At 47.0% G+C, this 27865-nt stretch overlaps 1 protein-coding gene across 11 annotated transcripts; it reads right to left on the bottom strand.

Moving 5' to 3' along the window:
• Positions 1-27865, bottom strand: PRMT2 (protein arginine methyltransferase 2). 11 transcript variants are annotated; one of them, XM_036349358.1, is made up of 11 exons: positions 27370-27852; positions 26080-26178; positions 21082-21186; positions 20216-20398; positions 12358-12519; positions 11317-11481; positions 7485-7660; positions 4632-4761; positions 3394-3530; positions 1554-1725; positions 416-593 (listed from the first exon to the last, which is right to left on the bottom strand). In XM_036349358.1, the coding sequence occupies exons 2-11, from the start codon at positions 26116-26118 to the stop codon at positions 561-563; spliced, it is 1302 nt and encodes a 433-aa protein (XP_036205251.1). In that variant the 5' UTR covers positions 26119-26178; positions 27370-27852; the 3' UTR covers positions 416-560. The 11 variants fall into 11 exon arrangements, 9 of the variants coding, with proteins under 9 accessions (XP_036205250.1, XP_036205249.1, XP_036205252.1 ...); XM_036349357.1 differs by lacking the exon at positions 3394-3530 and having other exon boundaries at positions 1-593; positions 26080-26181; positions 27370-27858; XM_036349356.1 differs by lacking the exon at positions 3394-3530 and having other exon boundaries at positions 1-593; positions 27370-27857.

Consider the following 27865-nt stretch of genomic DNA (forward strand, 5'->3'; position numbering starts at 1 on the left):
TAGGATCTACACGAACATTCGTTTATTTAAAAATATTTATTGAGATGTACTATGTGCCAACACGATTTATTTGGAAGACATCTCTACAAGGTACTACCTCATGCAGAGCCCAGCGCATGCACTGCCACCCCAGGTCCTGCACGGCTCTGTGCAACCCCACGTTCTGCATGGTGAGTGGATGAACTGAGGGCAGTAAGGACACCAGTAACACATGATGCACGAATAGTCACTTCACAGGAGAACAAGGTTGACGCGCGTCCTATGAGTGCGGAACTAGACCTAGCTTAGGAGCACTGTGCCCCAGCCTGTCCACAGGTGGGCACTGTGGACAGCACTGTGGACACCTGGAAACACAGCTACCTCTAGAGGACAGACACGGGCCGTGACTGGCGGGGCAGCCCGAGCATTTGTCGTGGGGCCACAGAGAAGGGTGTGACCGCCTGCAAGACAGAGTGAGCGTCCGCAGGTTTCACAAGAAGGAGTGTTCGCATCGGGTGTGAGCTCCTCGCTCTGCTTTCCTCCAACAAGCTCACACTGCTTCCCAAAGAGAACTTCAACTGTCATCTCCAGATCGGAAAGACTTTTTCTCCAACCTGAAAAAGACAAAGAAAACAAGTCAATCAAATAGCTAATCATTAAAGTTTGGTTAACACGCAGTATTTCCTAGTAATAATTTAATATTGGACAAGAGAATGGCATTCAGGTGCAGAATTTTTTTAAATGACAAACTTTTTAACATAAAGTTACCGAAAAGCAAAGCACAAAACAGGAATCAAAAATAATGAGAGTCCTAGTGGGTTTCGCTCAGTGGATAGAGCGTTGGCCTGTGGACTGAAGGATCCCGGGTTCGACTCCAGTCAAGGGCACATGCCTGGGTTGTAGGCTCCATCCCCAGTAGAGGGCTTGCAGGAGGCAGCTGATCAATGATTCTCTCTCATCATTGATGTTTTTTTCTCTCTCTCTCCTTCTCCCTTCCTCTCTGAAATCAATAAAAATACATTTTTTAAAAATAAACAATGGGAAACCATGTGATGATTTTCTTTTCCCTCCTACATTAAGCCCAGGTCTGAAGAAGAGAATCCATTTCTCAATGGCCTCTGAAGCGTAAGGCCCGCCAACTGCACTGTTTCACTTGTGGGAACAATGGCTCTTCGGTCCTCAAACTGCCACCTGGTCAGACCATGTCCCTCACGCCGCACAGCTGCACACCCAGCGCCTGTGGGCACCAAGTGTGTGCCAGGCTGCACGATGGCCCAGCCCTCGGCCCCTTCTCTCCACCCATGGCTCCCGGACACAGAGGGGCGGCCCCAGCCAGTCTGGGTCTCCTCTCACTGACCAGCTATGTCACAGAACAAACCACTTACCTGCCTGCACCTCCGTTTCCTGTTCTGGAAATAACAGCATCCACTGCCCATCATGGGAATGAGAAAACGATGCGGACAAGGCGTGGCCGTGGTGTCTGGCCAGGGCAGGGAGCGTCCGCCGCGGTGGTCACCGCCGGCCCACCCCCCGCCCAGCACCACAACATACGCCTTCACAGCTGAATAGCTTACTCTCTGCACCGTGGGGTCCTGTCTGGAGGTGACGGACCAGCTCAGAGCGACGGACATGTGCCTCCTCCACACTGGGTTTCTCTGCAGCACAATCGAGCCTGTGAGCACATCCCCTGCGTGGACGGGGACGGGCTCGTCCATCATAAACAGCACCTGCTTCCAGTGGGTGGTCCTGCAAGACACAGGGGTGGCATTACTGGAGCCCTCCCTGGGCCCAACTCTTAGGGTTTCCACAGGGCAGACACAGCCCAGCGAGGACACGGCTGCTGGACACTGCTCAGATCCCAGGAGTGGGGAGGGCGGCTCACCCTGGTGGCCCCGGGGACACTGGGGTGCTCAGGACGCATGGCCAGACACGGGATCCCCGTATGGTGCCTGTTCCCCAGCCCCTCAAAGGGTCAACTCGGCCTCCATATCCCGGCACAGCCAGTGTCCACCCCAAGTCACCCAGCTGTTTCTCTGAGCCACTGATGCCCGCGGTTCTAGTTTCCGCAGCTAAGAAGAAATACACACTGAGGTAACTGTCCAAAACACGCTATTTCTGTGAACGTTAGATTGCTGCGTACAACACACTGTGACATCTGGGGGGAACAGTAACACTCTGGGACCCTTTAAGTTCTGCAGGCTCATCCCCTGACATGTCTTCTCCCCGCCATCCAATGTGGCCCCAGATCATGCCCAGCTGAGGCGACGCTCGGGCCACCTCCCTCCGCCACCATGGGGGTCTCTTTCCCTGGCCCTTCAACGAGCTTGAGTCCTCTGGCTGTGCCAGGCCCACCGCCACCCTGTCCCTGCTACCGCCTGCGTGTAGACAGCCCACCGCAGACACTCAGGTGGAGACGGGCCCAGGCACACGGCGCTCACCACTGGCTCCTAGGTGAGCGCTCGCATCTGTGCCGGGCCCCCGGAGGACTGGCTGCAGTCCTAGCCCTGCAACCTTCACAGGGCATTCTGGGCAAGCAGCTCTCGGCCTCACTCGCTGGGTCCTTCAGGCCTCAACAGCATAACCACTCCCCTCCCTCGGCCTTGCTCACTCCTAGCTGAGCCCTGAGCCTGAGGGCGTGTCCGGGCAGTTACTGAAAGCCCCCACGAAGGCCGCATTTCCACGGGCTGCTGGGTCAGCACCATGAGCAGACGTCGGCCCCCGGTGTGGGCACAAGTGTGCGGCCACAAAACGCTGTGTCTCAGGAAACATCTGCCTTCGGCAACAAAGTCTGAGTAAACACCCCTAGAACGCTGCTAACTATGAAAAGCTGTAGCAGCCGGCTGCGGTGGCTCAGCGGTTGAGGTCGACCTATGAACCAGGAGGTCACGGTTCACTTCCCAGTCAGGGCACATGCCCAAGTTGTGGGCTCCATCTCCAGTGTGGGGTGTGCAGGAGGCAGCCCATCACTGATTCTCTCTCATCATTGATGTTTCTATCTCTCTCCCCACCGCCTTCCTCTCTGAAATCAATAAAAATATACTTAAAAATGAAAAGCTGTAGCAGCGTTTAGAGCAACTGAGAAGACAAAGCCTGCTCAACCCCGAGCCCCGCTCTGTTCATCCAGGGGGCCCAGGAGCAGCCTGAGGAAGCCAAGTGCAGGGGCGAGTAGGGGCACAAGACCCCAACTCACCTCCACCAGCCTGGGCCCCGGCGCCCACCCACTGCACACCTGGCTCCACATCGCAGCTCCCCAGCCCAGGGTCAGCTGGTCTAGAGAGATTTTAAGTCAACGTTCACTATTACTAGATCTTTAAATTCATGACTCTGTCGTGCTGTTTGTCAGGCCACTAACTTGAAGGCAAACCCTTACGCTCCATGGGCACCGGTGCGCCAGCGGGAGGAGCAGACACTCACGGATGGAATGGTCCCGTGCTCAGCACCAGCTGTGGCTCCTCCTCCTCCAGGTTCTGAAAGCGGACACTGAACCAGGCCGTAAATCCATGCAGCGTGCCGGCTTTCTTGATATCAAAGCACAGCTCGCCTTTCATTGTCTGTGATCAGCCAAACAAAAAGAAAACGGACGTGGCTCATAGGCCCGTGGCACAGGCCCGTGGCTCAGCTCTCTCTGAGCGAGACTTGGCAACCTCTCCCTCCGCTTGGGCACATTTCACAGGTCCCACCGCACTGCCGGTACCACCCATCTCTGCAACTATGAAACAAACCTGTCACCTGCTAGTTTAACTGGACACGTCAAAAAACCATTCCCTAATATCCTCCTAGGGAAAGCAGATACTAAAACTTGCATTGTGAATTCAAATGAGCAGATAATCAGAAAAGGGTTCAAGCAATCTGGGCATCATTTGCCTAATTTTCTGCCCCAAAATTCGTGAATACCTTCTCTTCTCAGTTCTTTGCATAGAAAGTTCAAGGCTGGGTCTCTACAATTGTAGCTGAAACTAATTTAAACCTCAAAATTTCAGTTTGCATACTGATTTACCATCTAATTCCCAGTTGGGGTTTGGTGAGGGATGGTTGGTTGTGTTCAAACATTGTCTTCCCCAAAGGGATGGTACTGAACCTACATATGCCCTTATGACAAGAGAAGGTAAGTAAAAGAAAGAACTAAATTTTGTCAAGCATAGCTAAAAACACTTAGAAAAAAATTTTTGTTAAAATTCCATCATGAGCCAAGCCAGTGTGGCTCAGTGGTTGAGTGTTGACCTATGAACCAGGAGATCACAGTTCGATTCCTGGTCAGGGCACATGTCCAGATTGTGGGCTCAATCCCTAGTGTGGAGCATGGAGGAGGCAACCAATCAATGATTCCTTCTCATCATTGATGTTTCTATCTCTCTCCCTCTCTCTCCCTTCCTCTCTGAAATCAATTTTAAAAAATATTTTTTTAAATTCCATCATGAAATTGGATATAATTTATTTGAATCTGAAGATGCTGATATTAAACTTAAATCTTTAAAAATAATGGAAGATGTTAAAGAGGTTAACTAGAAAGAAAATAATGTAAACATATAAAAGAAAATCAGAATAGACCATAAGAAAAAAAGACTATGGGAAAATCAATAGCAAAAAGCGTATAAATCTGTTTCTTTCTATAACAAGTTTCCCACGTGTGTGCACCGATTACACAGCCTCACCTCCAGTTCAGCAATCTGCACCGTTCTCATGTCCAGCTGTAATATAGTGCACGGCTCAGAGAGACAGTCTTCTGGTTTCAAAATGTGGTTATACTTGGGCTTCGAAAAAAACTCCTTAATCGCTAACGATCTGGGAAAAAGGTCAGAGCAATTACTCAAAGCCATCACCAACAGCTCAGGTTCGGACACACGTGACAACAGGACATGCCTTTTCTTTTCTGTATTAGCAGGAACTCTACACCACTGTCTGCAGCCCTGAAAGCCCAACTCTGGGCCCTTCCCCACCCCCTGACCCTCCTCCCCACAGGCAAGGCAGCCTGAGTGCAGCAGTGGGTCCCTCCCCCTGACCATCTGCACAGACCAAGCAGCCAGAGTGCAGCAATGAGGCACTTCCCTTTTGCCCTCTTCACAAGGTCTGAACACACAGAAAGCAACCTTCACCATATACCCAGGATACACAGGGTACAGTGTGTGGGGGTTTTTTTTAGAATCTATCCTATATAATAAAAGGTTAATATGCAAATTGACCAAACAGCAGAACGACCAGTTGCTATGACACGCACTGACCACCGGGGGGCAGATGTTCAACACAGAAGCTGCCCCCAGGTGGTCAGTGTGCTTCCACAGGGAGAGCACTGCTCAGCCAGAAGCTGGGCTCACGGCTGGGGAGCGCAGCGAGTCTCTCCCGCCTCTGCAGCAGTGCTAAGGACCCCTGGGGGATATCCAACTGCCTGCTTAGGCCCACTCCCCCTGAGGGCCTAAGACAGCAGTTGGACAACCCCCAAGAGGTCCCAGACTGTGAGAGGGCGCAGGCCGGGCTGAGGAACCCTGCCCCCCCATGCACAAATGTCATGCACCAGGCCTCTAGTGTTATTATAAAATACCTTTCATGGATCTTCTATTATACAGCAAATAAAAAATATATTCCTGTTCTAGGTTATTCCTTAATAAATGCAGTGAATCAGCAGGACTGAAGGCACCCTCTTGGGCCTGACTCTCAGGAGACACCGCTGGACCTCCTGCACAGCCCTTTGCATGTCCTTCCCTAACATTCCATTTCACAGGCTGAACCCTGTGTTTGCCAGTAAGTAATCAGTTATTTACCACAGAAATGTTTCAAAAATTAAGGACAGCAGTAACTTCTGAAATAGCAAATAAAGGTAAACATTTTAATAAAGATTCCACTATATGTACATATTTTAATAGTTTTATCAGATGATAAAAACAAGTATGCACTTATAAGGATTAAAAATATATGGCATATTAACACAAAACTCTCAAATCCACACAGAATTAGGTTTTAATGTGTGGTGTGAGAGAAGGGACAATCACCTGTCCCGGGATAACTGGCTGCCTGCCCTCACGCCCACCTCTTCCATAGCCTACAGCTCTGTGCAGCTTCCTGTCCTATTCTGCTCCTCTGTCTTTTCTGGGAGCAGAATCAAACTGCTTTAACGACCCTATCATAGACGTTAATACCTGGCAGCATAAGAACCTCCTCACTGCTCTTTTCATAACCTACCCAGCCCTTCCTAGATGAACTACAGAACAACTCTGTCAGACCTTGCCCCTCCATTCCTTTTGGGGTCAGGATTGAGGATGCAATAATCCAGTGTTAACTAAGAAAGATTTCATTCATATGCATTACTATTGTCAACCCCAGGAAGAATATACCTGCTAAGAGCTCCTTGTGGCTACTTGGGCTCAAATACAGAACCAAAGTCTAGCAGTCATTGCTTACAGGGGCCCCTCATGCACTGTGCAGGGACAAGTAGCAGCCTCCAGCACTGCGCTCCTGGGACTGAAACTCAACCAAAGGGCTGAAGACTGCCCCATTCAACGAGAGCTGTGCAATTCTATTCTCATTTGTGTCTTTACTGGCTAATTAGAACTCATGGAGCTGACCACTCAGAACAGTGCTATTTGGACCAATCAAACTACAAATCTGGATTCCTCATTTACATGAAAATAGACCAATAAGGATGGGGGGGCAGAAACCTCTCTCTATATAAGCCAGCCTCCCCTCTGTCTCAGTGGATCGCTATGGCTGTGTTTCCCTGGTTGGCAAACTGAGCTGCAATAGGAGCTGTGTTCCCAGACAAGTTGCTTTACTAAATCAAGTCTCTCCTGTATGGCACCCCAAGTTGGGGACTCCTATTGGCATTGAATTGGCAGCAGTGACCTTCAGTTGAGACTTATTTTTCTTCAATTTTTTAATAAAAAACAAAAGGCCCAGAGGCCCCTGTCTTGCCATCTACTCCCCATCTGCATGTCTAGCAGGCATCCAGGCTCACCTGGCCCTTGCTACAAGAATGGAAGTTTCTTGCAGCTTCTGACAAAGGGCCCTCGCCTAACTCCCAGGGCTTAATTACCCTGGCACTCTCAGAAGCAGCAGCCAGCTTACGTTGCCATCCTTCCCCGAGGAGGCAGCATGGCAATGTGAAGGCCTTACCAGGAAATCAAACCTGAAGCTCAACTGTGCAAGTGTGTCATGTTAAAAACCAGGAAATCAAATGTTCTGATCCTTATTTAAAAGTTATAGCTCTTCGTGGGAACATGTATATGTGTTTTATTGGCCCACACATTTATAAAGGCCTCGTCTGTAAACATTACATTATTTTTCCCATTATATTTGGGACCTTAGATTGCAGAAGACAGTGCAATTCCCATCACAGCTATTATCAGTTTAAAGGCTTTAAAGGCAACACACAAAATTCGTAGGCACATGAGTAAATTTAAATAGTTTTGTGGCAAGTTCTGTAACAGAGTACATTATTCTGCCTAGAAACGCCTGCAGCTCACACTGCGGGGGGCCCACATGTGCCTGCGGGCGCCTGAGCCCCGGACACTCACTTGAGAGCGCTGAGGTTGAACTCATAGGCGTTGTCCCAGAAGAGAACCTTGCTGCGGTAGTCTTTGTCAGCGCTGCAGGGCACGAGGTGCAGTGCGGCAGTGGTTGGCCAGATGATCCCACCCTCCTTCAGCCATGCATCCCGGGCGTACAGGATGGACTCAATCATGAACTCAAACTGCATGGGAGGGAGAGACACATGGGAGACATGGTGACTGAGGCCAGTGTCTGCACATCCGGACGGTCTGGGATCTTTACCAGCTTAACCCTCAAGAGTATTGCCAGCCAACAGGTCTCGGAGGATTTCTTACACCCACACATCAATGCTCACCCCCTATTGCAGCTTGGGTTGAGGTCACATCATTTTGAGTTAGAATTCAGAACTGGGCGTGGCTAACGGTCAGACTAAACCTTCACTCTCGTCCCACCTCGGTCCGTCACTCAGTAGTTACCACGACATGCTTACCCCATCTCGCCTGGACCTGAAGCTTGGTCATTGCCACATGTGATTTTACAAACAAAACTGGAATCCTATAGCAATTATCTTTTAGTGGTTTTTTAAAAACCAACAAACTATCACTAACTTTTCTCTAAGAATCTATCAAGAATCTTCCTAAAGCCTAATTTTTAATGGCCACAGAATATTTTCTTATATAGTAGACTGCCACAGTTACTAGTATTTGTACTTTTCCCAATTTTCTTACATTTTAAATGGTATCATATACATTTTTTAGCATAAATTTATGTAAAAATCCCAGAATAATACCACTTAAATATTTTCAATGCCTTGTTTTCCTTCAAAAAGCTATATCAATCTATACTGCCAATAAGAGTCTGACAGTTTCCCCAAAATCTCAATGACACTGGCTATCATCAGATATTAGGTGATTTCTCAGCCAATTTGATATCTCAAAAATATTTAAGTTACCTCTTTGATTACTAGTGACATTAAACAACATTCATATGTCTGATCTTGTGCTTTTTCATGCCCCCTGGCCACCTACCTGGAGTTATTTATCTTATGCTTTTCTTATTGCCTAGTGCCGTGGTCGGCAAACCGCGGCTTGCGAGCCACATGCGGCTCTTTGGCCCCTTCAGTGTGGCTCTTCCACAAAATACCACGTGCGGGCGCGCACATACAGTGCGATTGAAACTTCGTGGCCCATGGGCAGAAGTTGGTATTTTGTGGAAGAGCCTGTATTTTGTGGAAGAGCCACACTGAAGGGGCCAAAGAGCCACATGTGGCTCGCAAGCTGAGGTTTGCTGAGCCGCAGTTTGCCGACCACTGGCCTAGTGGAACTCTTTATGAAACAAGAATATTAGCCCTTTGTCTTATAAGCTGCAATTCTTCAGTTCCACTTACTTTTAATAATCTATAGGTTGGTTATTATAAAGGACACATCTCTGGTCAAACACTTTATCCTATAGTTTCTTTATGGGCTTTGCTTTTAGAAAGACTTTCCCATCCTAACATCAGATAAAATTCTGAACAATTGTTTTATGTTCACTTAAAAAATGCTTAACTCTGTAACCCATCTGGGATTTATTTTAACCTACGGTGGGAAGAAGGACCTAACCATTTTCTGCAAAACAATCAATTGTTTCAGCAGCATCTTCAGACAATTACACATCCTTGCCTCAGTGACTGAAACCCCTCCCCCTTATTATAAACTAAATGCATTTATATTGGGGTTTGATTCTGAATTTTCTTTGTCCCATGATCTCTCTGTCTCATCACTGTAATCACAACAGAGTAGGAAGATGGGCGGGAGAGGCTGGGGACCGGAAGTCTGAGGAGCTCTGAGAACAGGCCGGGAACCCAAAGAGGATGCCAGGAGGGCAAGAAGCGCAGGAGAGGGGCAGCTGCAGAGAACAGCGGGTTCTGCCTAAGGACATGGGGACATTACAGGTGGGTGAAACTGTGACAGCTCCCAAATTCACAACCTCTCTGTATCAGCGTCACCAACCCTGGGCCAGGCCGAGACCCCACAGGGACCCTTCCTGATAGGATGTCCCCAGGCACCTGCACAAAGCAGCCAGGCCTCCCAAGGCTCTCCACCTGCTCCAGGGTCCTTGTCCTCAGTTTGGTGCCACCCAGTTTGTACTCACTCCTGCGCTCAGTCAGGGTCCATGCCCTCTCTCTCCTACCCCCCAAATCCACACCGCCTCCCTGGAATCCACACTCCCTTCCCCCAACCCAGTCAGAGGCCCCACCTGGAATCCACACTCCCTCCCTGAAACCCACACCTGCATCTGCATCTAGAATGGAGCTGCCAGCTGTCCCCTGCTGGGCCCCACCAGCAAGTCCCAGGACCCCATCTGGCCTCCTCTGTCTGAGAGACTACAAACCTGTCAGTGGCTCCAGAGGACAGGGAACTCACCAGGCCCTGCGCCCTCCCCCACCCCCCCGGCCAGTGGGCCCCTGCCAACACCCCCAGAATACCTCCTCTAGTCTTCCCCTTCTCTGGCCCCTTCCCCTGCAACCTCCCATGGACCCTAACTGCCCTCTCCGACTCTGACACCCCCAGCACCCCTCCCTCAACCCCCAGACCCTGAAGACCTCACCAGCACTGCAGTCCCATTGAGGAATCCCATAGGTGACTGATCTCTACTTCACTCCTTAAAAGTCCTGGACCGCAGCTGGCAGCCTAACACATGCACAGAGCACCTAAACCCAGCTTCTACCCCGACCCACCACTGGATCACAGGGACACTGAATCCAGGCCACTGCCCCTGCCAGAGGCTGCTCCATCCCTCCTCTCTTCTCCTCCCCGCTTCTCTTCCCTCTCCCCCTCATCCTCCTCTCTCTCTCCCCCCCCCTCCTCCTCATGTCTCCCACACTGTCCCACCTCCAGTAGCAGAGCTGGATGCTGGCAGCCAGGCATCCCCTAACTGCACTGGGCATGTGGGCGCATCTCCACCACAGGCCGGCTCCCCATGTCCCCATGGCCAGGAGGAACTCAATAAACACTAACTGGTGTTTGGGGGGCAGAGGCCAATGTCCACTTTATGGGTTATCGGTGTAGTGAGTCCCTTGCCCCCCATGTATAATCTTAGGAATCCACAGATGTTATTAATAAGCCAAATTATATCATGGATGTTGAGTCTATTTACACTTTATCTTCAGACATCATTTCAACAGGGCTACAGCCCAATGGCATTGGCTGGCTTTTCCCCAATCTTTACAAGCTATAAGAACTAGTAGCATCACTTACTTAAACGGATCTCTCGCTGGAAACCAGCCACATTCCCCTCACAGTCACCCAGATGTTATTTCTCTGGATTTTTACAGATGCTAAATTTCAGATTGGGGTGTTTCACTACAATGTCTTAAATCCTGAGCCAGAAGAGGGCTGGGCAGAGGGTCCAAGGAGAGGGAGACACGTAGGCCCAGCTCCCACACCTCTCACTGGCCTCCAAGTTCAGGGTCTGTGAGCACATAACGCACTGTGCAGGGGAGGGGGGTATATAACCAGAAAACTGTCCACTCCCACCTGGGAGACTCAGGGAGCACCAGGCCAGGTCTCACTGCCGCTAAGCAGGGGGCTGCTGGGAAAAGAGACGACGACGCTGCTTGCATTAAAAATCAGCCTTGTACATTAAACACTGGATATTCCCAGGTTCCCAAAAAGAACCGAGTTTATGTAAATCACTCATGAAGGAAAGAATACCAGATTCTTATAAAGGCATTTTTTTAATCAGTTAAAAATAAGACACTAGACCAACGTTCATATAAAAAAATCAATTACATCTGACCTTAGAGAAAACGTCAAAATTAATCATGATTTGTGAAGAATATTCCAGAGACCAGCCCAGCCACTGCCCCGCCCTTACCAGCAGGCAGGTCCCCATCCACTCGGACACCAGCACGTCCACCTTCTCCGGCAGCACCACGTCCTCCACCTTCTGCTGGAATACAGTGATGATGTCGGCGAAGCCATTCTGCATGACGAGCTGCCCCGTGTGCTGGGCCATCTCGCTGGCCTCCACTGCGTACACCTGCATGGGGCAGAAGCACCATCAGTGCATGTGCTGGCACTGCTCAGCCTGTCACCGCCTCGGCTGAGTCAGAACCTGCATCGGAGAATCGGGCAAACGGCAGGGACAGCAGGAAGGCAGTGTGCCGACGGCAGAAGGGCCAGTGTGCTGCCTGTACAGATGGAGCCCCGGGGAGGGAGCTGCATCCTACTCTAACCCCACCTTCTACCTAACAGACCTGGGTCCGCAGGTGAACAGAAGCCTCTGCAGCCACACAGGGCCGCCTGCCCCAAGGCCCGCTGGGTAAGGCCAGAACCCAGCTCCTGTTCAAGCAGCAGCAATCCCTAACTGACGCAGGAGGTTCTCGGCTCTCATCTGAGGACAGCCCGACTTTCAGGATACCAGTGGCTTCTGACATCATTTCAATCCAGGTTCTCTACGGAGGGTCCTGAGCACCATGTCCTGGTTCCAACAGGATCTGAACTCAGGTGGTCCCTGCACTGCAGCCTCACCTGTACACTAGGACTTAACATCTGCCTGTGCAAGGGGCTGCAACTCTGCACAGCCCAGGCATGCTTTAAAGAAAGAGAGTGAGGTCTGTCCTGTCCCTGCCGAGTAGCCACTGCTCAGGGTAGGGACGACACTTGGACAGTGACCTATACATGTGGGATGCATGTGTTTCTATATTCAAGGGAAATAAATATTTCAAAAAGCTACACACCATATGCAGCTCACCGGGACATTTCCTATCTGTCCTATCACACTCTGTGCTGTTTGTGGCTCATTAACCAGTGTCATGCCCTCTGACCGACTCAGCCTGCAAGGATATGCTGCCAACTTTGTCAACACGATGCCTGGTACACGAAGGACATGTCACTGAGACTCGTTCCTACTCACTGCTCTGGGCTGCGCATAATGTGCACAGAAGAGGCTGATGATCCCGGTCCCACAGCCGACATCCAGAATCACTTTGTCTTTGAGGGACGCCCTGTTCTGCAGGATCACGTGGTGATATTTAGTTGTTCGTGGCTGGTCTGTCAACATCTCCAGGTGAAGTTTCTACAGGAAAAGCAGAGTGCGAGTCATTGCCTATAATTAGAGCTGCACTGAGCTGTGGTTTACGGTGGAACATGGGGGCCTAAGTTAACCTTCTCAACCCCACATGTAAACACATGAGCAGTCAAAAGACTAAAATATGCCAACAGAGAAAGAGTAAACAGTGAAGGAATAAGCTGGAAGTTTCTGGACTCCTTCAGCCTCAGTGAGGTGCCTGCAGCTTCTCCTTGCACCGCCCAGCGAGCCAGGTGAGCGAAGAAGCAGACGTGGACCCCTAGCAGGCAGAGCAGGCGTCACCCTCCTGATCACGGTTCCCACCAGAGACAAAAGGAACTGCCACATTCCCGACCAGATACAACTTGGCTGAGTACCCACCAAGAAAGGGCGTGGACAAGCCATCGGGAGAGATCCTAGAGGAGAAACACAGGGCCCCACCCCAGAATCCTCTTCACACAGGGCCCAAAAGTCACTCCCACACATAAATCTGTCCCTCATTTGCTTGAAGAGAGTAGAAACTGTAGCTCTGGAGGGAGGTGACAACCCTACTGATCCCTGGGGGTTCAGCTCAAGGCTCTCAGGCATGTACAGAGGAAATAAAACATCTGAAACTCAAGGACACACCCCCTGGGAACTGGGCCAATGCCCAGGAAGGTAGAGGAAGACTCCTCCAGATGGATCATGAAGCTAGATGTCAGTCAGAGCCCTGACTGCTGGAGAGGCTGCACCCACAGCCCCATCCCTGTGCATGAATTTCGTGCACCGGGCCTCTGGTAAATATATAAAAATCTTTTTTTTTTTAGAACTTTTGTGATTCCATTTTTACAATGAAATAGTTAAGTCACCTGGAATTTACTTGTAAAGAATAAGGAAAAATTTCGACTTGATTTCCCCATAAATATCCAGCTGTTCCTGTATCAGTTATTGAACCTCCTTTTCTGTTGATGTAGAAATGCATATTTATCTGTTAAATTTCTAGGATCTTTCTGGAATCTGTTGTTTAACTGAGCTGCAGAAAACCCAGCCTACAAACAGCATCGCTTAGAGGGAGACACACAGCCAGGCCACCCAGACTGTTAGGACAAAAAGGAGGTCTGAACGGGCCTTCACAAGCCCACCTCGGCTCCTCACAAAAACAAAGGGACGGACATAGGGAGATGGTAGAGTGGAGTCAAGACCCAGCTATCCTGCCGGCAGCTATCACCTCAAGAGAAAGTCAGAGCTAGGATGCGAGGGTGTGCTGGTGCCAGGGGAAGGAAACTGGGGTAGCAGCATTAATATCAGAAAAAATACATCCAGAGCAAAGAATGTTCCCAGGGACAAAGAGGATCCATTCATAACACAGGATCCACTTCAGCAAGAGGATATAATTCTAAATACTTTTGTACCTAAAAACAGAGCTTCAAAATACACAAAGCATAAACCAACAGAATGTAACAAGAAATAGACAAATTCACAGTGATGGTCAGACCCTTCTCTCAGTGATTGATAGAAATGGACAGAAAATCAGTAAGGACATAGACTTGAACAACACTATCAAACAACTTGGCCAAACTGATATTTACAGAATGCTCCACCCATCCGTCTACAACAACAATACATAAAAAATATCGTGGCTGGTCTGTCAACATCTCCAGTTCCTTTTGTCTCCGGTGGGAACCGTGATCAGGAGGGTGACGCCTGCTCTGCCTGCTAGGGGTCCACGTCTGCTTCTTCGCTCACCTGGCTCGCTGGGCGGTGCAAGGAGAAGGAACAGGTTTAACAAGAAAGGTACACAACCTTGTATTATCAAAACCTTAAAACTCTGAGAGACATAAAACAAGGCTTAAGAAATGGGGAGAGTCAGCATAAAACAAAGTTGTCACTTCTCCTTAAATTAATGTACACTTTCATGCAATACCAATTAAAATGCCAAATAATTTGGCATGGGGAGGAGAGGACACAACAAATGATAACAAAATTTGTTTCTAAAAAATACACAGCCAAAGCTAGCCATGACAATGCTAAAAAATAAAAGCTGCTCAAGGCCTAGCTCTCCCAAGGTTAAAAAGCTACAATAATGAAAAGCATCTAGAACTACAGAAGAAATAAACAGATCAATGAAACAACAGATTCCAGAAAGATCCTAGAAATTTAACAGATAAATGTGCATTTCTACATCAACAGAAAATGAGGTTCAATAACTGATACAGGAACAGCTGGATATTTATGGGGAAATCAAGTCGAAATTTTTCCTTATTCTTTACAAGTAAATTCCAGGTGACTTAACTATTTCATTGTAAAAAATGGAATCACAAAAGTTCTAAGAGAAAGATTTTTATATATTTACTAGAGGCCCAGTGCACAAAAATTTGTGCACTCGGGGGGGAGGGGGGTTCCCTGAGCCCGGCCTATGCCCTCTCGCAGTCTGGGACCCCTCGGGAGATAACGACCTGCTGGCTTAGGCCTGCTCCCAGGTGGCAGAGGGCAGGCCCAATCCCTAGGTGCAGCCCCTGGTCGGGGTCAGAGCAGGGCCAATTGGGGAGTTGGGGTGCCGCCTGCTGTCATGCACAGAGCAGGGCGGATCAGGAGGTTGTGATGCCACCCTGTCACGCTCAGGGTAGGGCCCATCAGGGGGGTTGGGGCTCCATACCCTGTCATGCACAGAGCAGGGCCAATCAGGGGGTTGGGGCGCTGCCCCCTGTCACGCACAGAGCAGGGCCCATCAGGGGGGTTGGGGCTCCATACCCTTTCACGCACAGAGCAGGGTCAATCAGGGGGTTGGGGAGCTCCCCCCTGTCATGCACAGAGCAGGGCCGATAGGGGAGTTGGGGCACTGCCCCCTGTCACACTCAGGGCAGGGCCGATGCGGAGGTTATGGCTCTACCCCGTCACACACAGAGCAGGGCCCGTGGACGGTTGGGGCGCCGCACCGTCACACACAGAGCAGGGCGGATAGGGAGGTTGTGGCCCCGCCCCCTGTCACACACAGAGCCGCAGGGCAATCAGGGGGTTTGGGCACGCTGATCCCAGTGCCGGGAGGCCTCACAGCTCCACTGATCCCGGTGCTGGGAGGCATATTACCCTTTTACTATATAGGATAGAGGCCTGGTGCACGTATGGGGGCCGGCTGATTTGCCCTGAAGGTTGTCCTGGATCAGGGTGGGGGTCCCCACTGGGGTGCCTGGCCAGCCTGGGTGAGGGGATGATGGCTGTTTGCAGCTGGTCACACACCCTTCAGGGTGGGGGTCCCCACTGGGGTGCCTGGCCAGTCTGGGTGAGGGGCTGAGGGCTGTTTTCAGGCTGGGACTGAAGCTCCCAACTGCTTCTTTTTTTCGTTTTCTTTTTATTCTGGGCCAGCGTTAGCTCTGAGGCTCCAGCTCTTAGGCCTCCACTCCTGAAAGGAGGTATCTGGTTTGTTTCGGTTCTATAATTGAAACTCTGTATCAACTCCAGCTCTGAGATCCCAGTGGCTGAAAGCTGGTTTCTGGGGTTTTGTTTAGTGTCTATATTTGTTACAATGTTTGAAACTGCAGGCTCAGAGGCCGGCAAGGCAGGCGGGTAACGTTGCAGTCCTCTGTCACTGAAGCAAGCAAGCCTCATGTTAGTTTCAAGCTGCCTGGCTGCTGGCCGCCATCTTGGCTTGCAGTTAATTTGCATATCTCACTGATTAGCCAATGGGAAGGGTAGCGGTGGTACGCCAATTACCATGTTTCTCTTTTATTATATAGGACTAGAGGCCTGGTGCATGAAATTCGTGCACGGGTAGGGTCTCAAGGTCTGGCCGGCAATCAGGGCCTTCCTTCTGGCTGCCAGCTGCCAGACAGGGCCTTCCTTCGTTCCACGCCATCCCCTGGTGGTCAGCACATGTCATAATGAGCAATCGAACTCCTGGTCTCTCAGTTGAACTCCCGAAGGGACACTTTGCATATAAGCCTTTTATATATATAGATTATATATATATATATATATGATATTTATAATCTTGCAGTGAAGAAGGTCTTTAAAACTCACAAAGAAAAGAAAGACAAATTAGACTACATAAAGATAAAAAGTTTCATGGGGGAAAAGAGTGGCAAGAGATAAGTATAATACATAAATACAGGCTAAACTGCTTATTTAACATTTAAACCAACAGAAATCAAAAGAGAAATGGGAAAATTGTATGAAAGTTTTCCCAAAAAGGAATACAAAAGGCCAATCCTATATAATAAAAGCCTAATATGTAAATTGACTGAACAGCAGAATGACCAGTTTCTATGACACACACTGACCACCAGGGGGCAGAACCTCAACGCAGGAGCTGCCTCCAGCCCGCAGGCCCCAGGCTCCCCCTGCCCTGATCACCCTGCTGGTTGCCCTGAAGAGGGAGGTGACTTGTGGCAGCGAGTGGCACCAGGCTGGCCAAGGCGGGTGCCAGCCGGAACCCCCCAATCGCCCCGCCAGTGGCCCAACAGATCAGCCCTGATCATCAGCCAGGCCTAGGGACCCTACCCATGCTCAAATTTCATGCACCAGGCCTCTAGTAAAATATAAAAGCTCATCATTCTCACTTTTAAAAATGAAAATCAAAAGCATGATACCATATTTCACCTCTAAAATAAAAAATTGTTTCCCTGGAGGGGTCAAGGGGGCGGAGGGAACATATGCAATACTTTCAACAATAAAGGTTTTTTAAAAAATTGCTTCCCCTTATTTGTCGTAGCAACATCTTTACCAATACAGCTCCTAGGGCAATGGAAACTAAGGAGAAAATAAACAAATGGGACTATATCAAAATAAAAAGCTTCTGCACAGCAAAAGAAACCATCAACAAAACAACAAGAAAGCCCATTGCATGGGAGAACATATTTGCCAATGTTATCTCTGATAAGGGTTTAATCTCCAACATTTACAGGGAACTCATACAACTTAACAAAAGAAAGATAAACAATTCAATCAAAAAATGGGCAAAGGACCTAAATAGACACTTTTCAAAAGAGTACATACAGAAGGCCAAGAGACATGAAAACATGCTCAAAGTCACTCATCATCCGAGAGATGAAAATCAAAACAACAATGAGGTACCATCTCACACCTGTCAGAATGGCTATCATCAACAAATCAACAAATGACAAGTGCTGGTGAGGATGTGGAGAAAAAGGAACCCTCTTGCACTGCTGGTGGGAATGCAGACTGGTGCAGCCACTATGGAAAACATTATGGCGTTTTCTCAAAAAATTAAAAATGGAACTTCTATTTAACCCAGTAATACCACTTCTAGGAATATATCACAAGAAAACAGAAACACCAGAAAGGATATACTAGTATGCACCCTATGTTCATAGCAGTACAATTTACAATAGCTAAGATTTGGAAACAGCCTAAGTGCCCATCAGCAGATGAGTGGCTTAGAAAACTGTGGTACATCTACCCAACGGAATACTACGCTGGTATAGAAAAGAAGGAATTCTTACCATTTGCAACAGCATGGATGGAACTAGAGAGCATTATGTTAAGCGAAATAAGCCAGTCAGAGAAAGATAAATATCACATGATCTCACTCATTTATGGAATATAATGAACAACATAAACTGATGAACAAAAATAGAATCAATGTCACAGAAACACTGAACAGACTGTCCAACCTATGAGGGAAGGCAGGGAATGAGGGAGTAAGAGATCAACCAAAGGACTTGTATACGTGCATATGAGCAAAACCAATGGACACAGATAGTAGGGGGCGGTGAGGGCATGTGCTGAGGGGTAGGAGCAGTCGGGGAGAGGTCAAAGGAGGGAAAAGGAGACTTATGTAATACTTTAAACAATAAAGAATTTAAATTTTAAAAAATTGCTTCCCTTTGATGCTGTGTGGTAGTGAAATAAGTATCCACACACCACTGGTGGGTGTACAATCAGTAAATCTTTTGGGAAGGCAAATTGGCAAAATCCACCAAAGTAAAAAACATGCACACACCCTATGAATTTACCCAATGGAAATTCTAGCAAAGTTTAGCAGTATTCGTGTAGGAGGACATCCATCACAGCTCTGCTTGTCATGATAAAAAGCCATTAACTAAGCACAGTCTACCAACATGGTCTTTTTATAAGCAACACAATGCTCTGTAGCTGATATAAAGGACAGACCTTCAAAATAACATAGCTACGTGAAAAGAGCAAAGCGAAAAGTGTGTGTGGAATATTCCTTTTCTATATGTTTAAAAAACTAAAACTGATGTAGCTTAGACCTGGAGGAAGCATGGGCACTGCAGCTGAGAGGAATCGCAAGGTACAGTGGCCTCTCTAGGGTGCGGGTGAGGACCCAGACTCTGGATTTCATTATGTCTTTCGTAAGAGACTGAAAGCTCTAACCATGCAGTCATGCGCAGGATCCCTTCTGAGAAATGCATTGGGCGATTTTGTCGTTCACACATCACAGAGTGCACCAACCCAAACCTAGAAGGGTGTGCTGCTTCAGCCCCCTGCACACCTAGGTCGCATGGTACACCACCATCACATACGTGGCCCATCATTGACGGAAACATCATTATGTACCACGTCACTGTACATATGTCAACAGTTCTTCATTGAATTTAGCATTGTTTATTGTGAAATATGGCATACCTACAAAAAGTTTATCAAATTCAGTTACAGGGCAACCAACAGCAGAACACTGCTAGCACCCAAACGTTCCCATCCCAGCCTTGCTGATCAGAGACCCCGATGACCCACAGCACCTTTCAGGTCCTCAGAGCAACCAGGACCCTGATCTCCTTCAGAGATTCGCTATTGCGTATACTCATCATAAACAATACCTTTTAATTTTATATAATTGAATCAAATGTTAACTGTTCTTTGATGTCTTCCTTCTTTCACTCCACATTAGGTTTTCAACAATCGATCTGCAAGTATCAGTTTTGATCTAGTTTTAAAATATAAATTGGGTTGTCTGGACCATAGGATTATGGGTCTTTATCCATATTGAAAAAAAAACAGACTAACATGTTAATTATTTAGAGGTATTATTATTATTGTTGCTATACCCAGTATATCTTTTTTCTATTTTCTTTTTAAAGTAAAATTGATAACTTTTTTAAAATACTGAGAAAGTTCATAATCTCATTGCTCAGATAATATCCCTAAACCAGGAGTCAACTAACACTACAGTCCATGGGCCAATCCAGCCCACCACCTGCTTGTGTATGGCCTGCAAGCTATGGATGGCTTTTACATTTTTAAATGATTTTTTAAAATCAAAACAAGAATATGACACATAAAAATTATATGAAATTCTTGCCGAAACCGTTTTGGCTCAGTGGATAGAGCGTCGGCTTGCGGACTGAAAGGTCCCAGGTTCGATTCCGGTCAAGGGCATGTACCTGGGTTGCGGGCACATACCAAGTAGGGAGTGTGCAGGAGGCAGCTGATCGATGTTTCTCTCTCATCGATGTTTCTAACTCTCTATCTCTCTCCTTTCCTCTCTGTAAAAAATCAATAAAATATATATATTTTTTTAAATTATATAAAATTCTAATTTCTGTGTCATAAAGTTTTCTTGAAATACAGCCATGCTCGCTTCTTTATGTGCGGGGGCTGCTTTCACACTACGATAGCAGAGCTGAGTAGCCTGGAATCAAAGGGTGTGGCCTAACAAGCCCTGCTCTCACTGAGATGAGTGGAAGCCCAGAAATTATTTTGACAAGTTAGAGCGTGGCCAGCTGAACAGGCGATCGGAGAGCAATACCAGGGTTCCGTAGCTGCCGAAGTACTCCTCATCCTGCCAGGTGTCCTCGGGGTCACCCTCCTCCAGGTCCTTCCCAAGGTGGTTCGCTGGAATGTACCCACAGTAACCGGCGCGCTCGCCCCACCACCAGTCAGCAGTCGTTTGTCTCAGGATGAGAATTTTCTCTCCTCTCAGAAAACTGAGCTGGAAACACATATGCAGAAGGGAAAATTCAAGAGAAACTTGTAGCTGTCATTTCAACTGTGACTTTGTAATAAATCCCCTATCACTGGGGCCCAAATCCCAGCATTTCAAAAATAAGTCAATAGGCAATTATACCAAGTGACAACTTACGAAAATGGCGCCAGGATTTAGAGATTTTTGTGGCTAATCTATCTACATGAAAGAAAAGCACAGCTTAATTGGTATTTTTTAAAAGAAAGATTAAACATTTTCAAATGGCTTAGGACAGAAATTCTCAACAGCCTCTCCACTGTTACTCAGCTATGGGATAGCCGATGATATGACTGGAGGCTTCGGCTAGGAAATTCCTGTTACAAAGTAAAGAAAGCCCTATTCAAGTAGGTGTTTTTACTTTATAACCTTACTTTTCAGTTACAAGGATAGGTTCTTAATCACGGCTGCCAAGCAGAAACTGGAGCAGGTACTTCCTCCCCCATTCCTCACACAGGTGTCTTTCACATCAGGCTTGGGATCACAATTCGTTAGGCTGGGAAGGAAGGATCGACCACTCACAGGCCTCACGTGGCTCTAAACATTTGAACACTTCTTTCACTTTAGCATGACTTTCTGAAAAACTGCCTGTCATTTCACTAATTCCAAGCATGCTGGAATCCACAGAACATGGACCTGATGCACGCGGCTACCTGTGTCTCATCGGTGGCAGAATAGTCCGCGATGGCCACAAACTCCTCGGGGTGCACACCTTCTGGGAGGTGCTGTTCACAGTGTTCCACAGGTTCTTCTCTCCCCTGCTCAAAGCCAAGGAGAGAACAAGGAAATTATTACGGGCTTCTCTTTCTTTTATTTTTTTTTTTGGGGGGGGGGCTGTGGGGGGGAGCTCTGGGTTATTAGGATGGTTTTATGAAGATTCAACTGACCCAAGTTTTTATCAAACAATTGGGTGATCCTCACTAGCAGAATTAAGGGGTGTCACCTGCACTCCACCTTCACCTCTTATCTCTAGTACAAAATGATGTGCAACCTCAATAGAACATCAAAGAGAGAAACAAGAAAGAGGCATTTTTAGTGTCTATGAAGCCTGACCATCTGAAAGTGATGCCCAGCCCCAGGAGAAAGAAGTCCCGTCTCTGCCTGTCGCACTGTGGGGACCTCACGGGGCTTGAACACAGCGCTGGACGGGCCTCATGGGCCTCGCTGAAGGCCTAGGGAAGGAGCTGGTGACCTGGCACCAGGTATGTCACCTCACTGGACAGCACTGCCACTGACACATGCTGCTCAGGACCCAGAGGAGGGCCTTACACCTCAAGGACCTGCATGCTGCCCAGCTCCACTTTGCAGCACCAGGGGCAGGCCTGGAAGACAGCGCCAAAGGTGGCAGAACCTCCAACTGCTGTCCAGCTCACTGCACCGACTCCGTCCCAATACGTACATTTTTAACAAATTTTCCTACACATAAATGTAACTCCCGTGAATTTCCTGTGACTCTTTTGAAAGCACAGGAGTTCACAGTGGAAGATTCAAACCATCTGTAATCTCCATCGCTGGTTAGAGATAGAAACAGTTAACCCATTTATATCCTTCCAGGCTTTTTATCTAAAGTGTACCTTTAAACACATGCACACAGGGTGTTTATTGGGATCATACAGTTCTGTGTTGTGACATGTTTTCCACTTATTAAATTCTGAATATTTTCCTTCATTATTAAATACACTTCTAAACACATTTCAATATCAGACAGTATTCCATTCTATGAATTTTTAAAACTTATTTATCCAATCTTCTAGTTTTGAACATTTAGACTTTTTTCACCTTTTTACTATTTTGATAGTATAAAGAAGCAATATAATTTATTGTGGGATTTATAACATATATAGAAGTAAAATTGTTACAGTCGCACAAAAAATGGGGACTGGTAAATGGAACCAATTTGGAGGATTCTTACATGGTGAAGTGGTCCCAAAAAAGATTCATAGTGTAATTTCTTGAGTAACCACTAAATTAATATTTAAATGATACAGCTTAAAAGCTAATGGAAGAGATAAGAAAGAATTACAGAAAAAAAAATGTTACTAATCCACAAGAAGGCAAAAATGGAGAAAGGTACAAAGGAAAAATGCAACGTAAAAAAATAAAAAAAATACAGCAAGATGGTAGACTTAATCATACCAGTCATTACGTTAAATTTTAATGGACTCAATACTCCAAGTAAAGGGCAGAAATTATCTGACAGAAGAAGAAAGACACCACTATAGGAGAAACACTTTAAATATGAGGAATTAGATAGGTTGGAAATATAAGTACATATCTGCATGTGTGTCATGTTAACACTAACCATAAGAAAGCTGGTATAGCAATATTAATATAAGACAAAATAGATACAAGGCAGAAAGTATTAAAAGGTAAAAAGAGACAGCTATCATAAAAATAAAAGGACCAATTAATCTAGAAAACAAAAACTAATCCAAATGAATGCACCAAATAACAGATTCAAAATATATAAAGCAAAAAGTCATAGATCCCAAAGTAAATAAACAAAAAAACAGACAATCTACAATTATAGCAAAGATTTCTAAAGCTCATCTCTCTCAGCAACTGATAGAACAAGTGAACAAAAAAAAAATCAGAAAGGACATAGAGATTTGAATAATACTAGTAACCCATTTGTCCTTAATGACATTTGTAGAACACTACACCCAACAATTGCAGAATATGTATTCTTTGCAAGTGCACATGGAACATTAGCCAAAAAGCCTGTATGAGTAGGCAGGCCATAAAGCAGACGTGAATAAATTTCAAAACAATGGAAATTTACAAAATATGTTATATTTTCTGACAACATATAATCAAACCAAAATTAAATAAAAGATAAATAAAACTTCATAAGTGTTTGGAAATAAAACAGTATGTTTCTAAAAAGCCCAGCAACTTTCTAATTTCCATTGTGATATGTTAGAAAGTATTTTAACGGAACAATAATGGAAATACAACATATTTAAATGAGTGAGGGGCAGCTAAAGTAGAGATTAAAAGTTATAGCTTTAAAACATATATTAGAGAAGAAAGGTTTAAAATCAGTGATCCTAGTTTCCATCTCAAGATGTTATAAAAAGAGAAAATTAAACTCAAGTAGAATAGACTAAAGGAAATAAAAAGCTAAAAATCAATGAACAGATGAACAAAGAGAAAGTCAACAAACACAAACTGGTTCTTTGAAAAGATAAAACCCTAAAAAGATTGATCAAGGGAAAAAAAAGAGATAAAACACAAATTGTGTATATTAGGCATCTGTTCTGTAATGGAAGGTGCTATTATATTACTAGGATGAATATTACTGAAATAAATTTCAATGTTAACTTAAATGACAATATTTCAGTAAGTCAAATCATGACTCACAAGTAATCAGAAAACTAAAATAACAAGATACCATTTCTAACCCATCAGACTGACCAAAATTTACAAGTCTGATGCTCTCAAGTGTTAGCACGCACTGTGGACGACTGGCAGACCTGGGAAGTGGTAAAGCCACTTGGGAGAACACTGATCATTACCTAGTAAAACTGAAAACATGCAATCCCTTCCATCCTGCAATGCCATTATTAGAGCACGTGTGCACAAGGAGACAGGTAGAAGGATGTTCACTGCAACACTTTTTGAAACAGAAAAGAACCGGAAAAACAAGTGTCCAACAAAAGGGAAATAAATAAAATAGGATGCATACCTGTGGGAAGCCGCCCATTATCTTCACTAGCAGAGAGGTGTGGACTAGAAACCCAGAAAACTGGTGAACCTTGGGCCCTGGCAAAGGTCAGAGCTATGCACCCACTGTTTAGTCACAGTCGAGACAATGGTAACTGAAGCAACTTCCTGACCAGATAGTCATGTAAATCGCTACTGATAAGATAGTCTGTCTGTTACTGGAAATTGCCTGCCTAAGGGCTATAGGTGTATCCCACACTGAATAAAAGGATGGCAAGGCCTGAGCACAAGGAAAGTCCTTTCCCTTGCATTGGGCTTCCCACCTGGCCCCCAATATTTCCAAATTATTATTTCTTGTCTCAGCTCTGTCATTTGCACATGGCCCTTCTCCAGATCTCAAACCCTGAACCACGCAGGACGTGGATTCACACGTACCTAATACACACAGACCTATATACATATTTATGAATGTGATACATTCTTATAAGGAACACACTACAGGAGCATCCTAAAGGATTGAACTACCTCTATACACACATTAAGAACAAATCCCCCAAAGCAACATTAGTGGGGAAAGCAAGCTGCAAGGTGACACACAGACTATGTCACCATTTAGGTAAATTCTAGAGATGGAAGATAAGTTATAAAAAGTATAAAGCTGGTGCAGAAGCACAATATCCAATTCATAATTCTTAGTAGTGTTTGCCTCTGAAGGCAAAGGAAGATTGGGCCTGGGGTTGAGAAATAAACTTCATCTGTGGTTTCTTTTATGTGCTGTATGTGTGTGTGTATGCTAAAGCAAACATGACAAAATGTTAACAAATTTTCACTTCTGAGCAATATGTACTTGATGTTTGCAATCTTACTCTATAAATGTTCAAGTATTTTTTTATATTTCTCAAAAGAAAAATGAGACAACCAAGGAATTAAAACATTTTATAATTGCCCGCCAGTGTGGCTCGGTGGTTGAGTGTGGATCCATGAACCAGGAGGTCACGGTTCGATTCCCTGCCAGGGCACATGCCAGGGTTGCAGGCTCGATCCCCAGAAGGGGGTGTGCAGGAGGCACCTAATCAGGGATTCTCTCTTATCACTGATGTTTCTATCTCTCTCTCCCTCTCCTTTCCTCTCTCTGAAATCAATAAAAATATTTTTTAAATATTTTATGATTAATTTTAAGAAATAAAATGACAACTATAAATAAAATCCCTATATATAAAAACCCAAGCCCTGACCAGGCAGCTCAGTTGGTTAGACTGTCGTCCTGATACACCAAGGTTGTAGGTTCCATCCCCAGTAAGGGAACATACAAGCAACCATGAATGCATAAACAGGTGGAACAACAAACCGATGTTTATCTCTCTCTCTCTCTCTCTCTCTCTCTCTCTCTCTCTCTTTCTGTCTCTCCTCCCTACTTCTCTCTCTCTCAAAATCAATAAAAATCTTTTTTTAACCTTAATGAAATTACAACAACCATTAGAATGCAAGGGAGAAAATGTTAAACTTGACATCACAAACCTGAAATTAATTTCTTTATAAACATTTATTAGAGAATTCATTTGGTGTTTAATTTTGCATAATCAATATTCCTTGAAATTTAAGGTGACTTTTTTACTGCTAACTTGAATGAAACTATGTGTGTCCCAGGCAAAAAGCAGTATGAGTACACAAATCTTTTCTAATGTATCTGACCTGTTTTAACATACTATGCCTGAGACTTTATTAACAACTAAGAAAATGTGCTTGCTTTACCAGCACAGGTACCAAAAATGGAACCCTAGGTTCGTGGGAAATGTTTACAGTGCCCAATTCAGAATGTCAACTGTACCCCTTACAGACACTGCATTTCCTGCATTTAAGCGCACCATAGTTGGTGGCCACCTTCCTAAATCCAAGGAAAGCGCTATCACTCCGGGCTGATCTCGGCTCTCTGTAATGTTCCCAGTGTTTAAGTACAGGTTCTTACAGACCAGAACGGAAATTACCTGAGATTCACTTCCGGGGCAGTCACCTGATGTTGCCATAGTTCTTTTAGGATCTGCCACATAGCTGCCACTTTTAATGTTTCATTTTCCTCTCCATTTCTACTTTAAAACAGAGGGAATGAGACAATGATTTGTTACATTGCACAATAATTGAGTTCACCTCCCTTCTAAGGTCCATGAAAAGGTCCTCTACCGCGTGGAAATAAAACGTGTTATGTGTAAAGAATGAAACAGAAGTAAAATTTACAAATGCAATTCGTTACAAAAACAACTGAAAATTTATGAACTTCAAAGAAGTGTGTGTTTTCTTCACCAATCTGCAAGGTGTTCATCGTATCCATTGGCCAAACGCAGCCTGTCAGTTTCTGTCCCATCACTGGGTTGATTGAACACATAGCGCTGTAAATTGGAATCTTTTCTTGGAATGCTGTTGGCTTTCATTCCAATTAAACTTCCCTACCTGCGGCTTCCGAGTATTCCCACTCACAGCAACCAAGGTCTGCATCTTCCGAAGGCTTTTCCTTCTCGTTCTCAATTCTTATTTTTCCAGCGCCAGTGTGGTCCATACTAGACACTGAGGCTGTTTTTTTCAATTCTGTTTAAAATCCGTGCCTCACTTATCAATCAAGACCTAATAATTATTTTGTGACGTTTATCATTACAAATACTAATATACATACGTTACATTTTCATTGGAAAACACTGCACTGGGACCAGGGTGGGTCAGGGCTGGGCGGGGCCGGGGGCGGGGCCTGAGCCGGGCGGGTGGGAAGACGGCCCTGAGGACCAAGGCTGGGGCGGGGCCGGGTGAAGGCCAGTCCTGCAAAGGGACGCAGGCTCCGTGCGCTGTGGGATGAGTGGCCCAGGATCGTGAGGGGCAGGTGGCCAATGAGGGGAGGCGTGAGAAGAGGGGGGAGTGAAAGGAGGAGGAACGGCATAGATGCCGCCGATGGAGGAGTAAGCGGCAAGAAAGTATGACGTCGGCTCACAGCGGGGGGCGGGGGAGGAGGTGAAGGGGGCGCGAAGCCAAGGGAAGTGGGCGTGCCACCGCGAGAGGCGTGGCTCGAGAAAAGGGCGTGTCGGAGGGGCGGGGCCCGGGAAGGGGCGGGGCGCCGAGCTGGCAATCGGCCCACTCAGGGCGAAGCCCTGAGGTGGGGAAGAAGCCGGGTGGTCTCGAGATGGGGCGGAGGCCCCCGTCCGTGGCTACACACCCGCCAAGCGAAGACCTCTCACTTGGCGTATCCTGCCGACGCGCGGTCCAGCGCCCCGAGCTGCCCACGGAAGACCTACCTCAGCCGCGTTCTCCGCTGAGTTCAGTGTCCACACCGCTAGCTCTGAGGGGCGGATGGTGCCTGGCAGGAGCGCGAGCCGGAGCCACCGCCCTCAGCCCGCGCAGGCGCGATGCGCGCAAGCCGTCAGCGGAGAAGGCCCGCCCCGCGGATGCGCATTCCCTACGCGCCCCTCGGACCCGAGAAGCGGGGCCACGGTCCGCGGCCTGCGCAGGCGCGGTGCTCTCGGGCGCGGCGTGAAATGTCCGGCTCCAGGCGGGAGCCCCACGCAGGCGCACTTGGCGTGTCGTGACTCCCGCGGTCGCGCCAACCCGGGCGCGGCGCCCCAGCTGTGAGGTCCGGCCTCGTGTCTGCGCGGACCCGAGGCGCGGGGGCTGCCCGCCCGGTCGGGAGACGGGGAGCGGGGCCTGCGGGCCCGGCTGGCCGGGGATGGAGACCCGTTTCCGAGGACGGAGATGACAGTCGCGCCTGGACCCAGGACTCCGGTTCTCGTGCTT

This window comes from Myotis myotis, unplaced genomic scaffold (genome assembly GCF_014108235.1).
Source record: "Myotis myotis isolate mMyoMyo1 unplaced genomic scaffold, mMyoMyo1.p scaffold_m19_p_2, whole genome shotgun sequence".
Lineage (NCBI taxonomy): Eukaryota > Metazoa > Chordata > Mammalia > Chiroptera > Vespertilionidae > Myotis > Myotis myotis.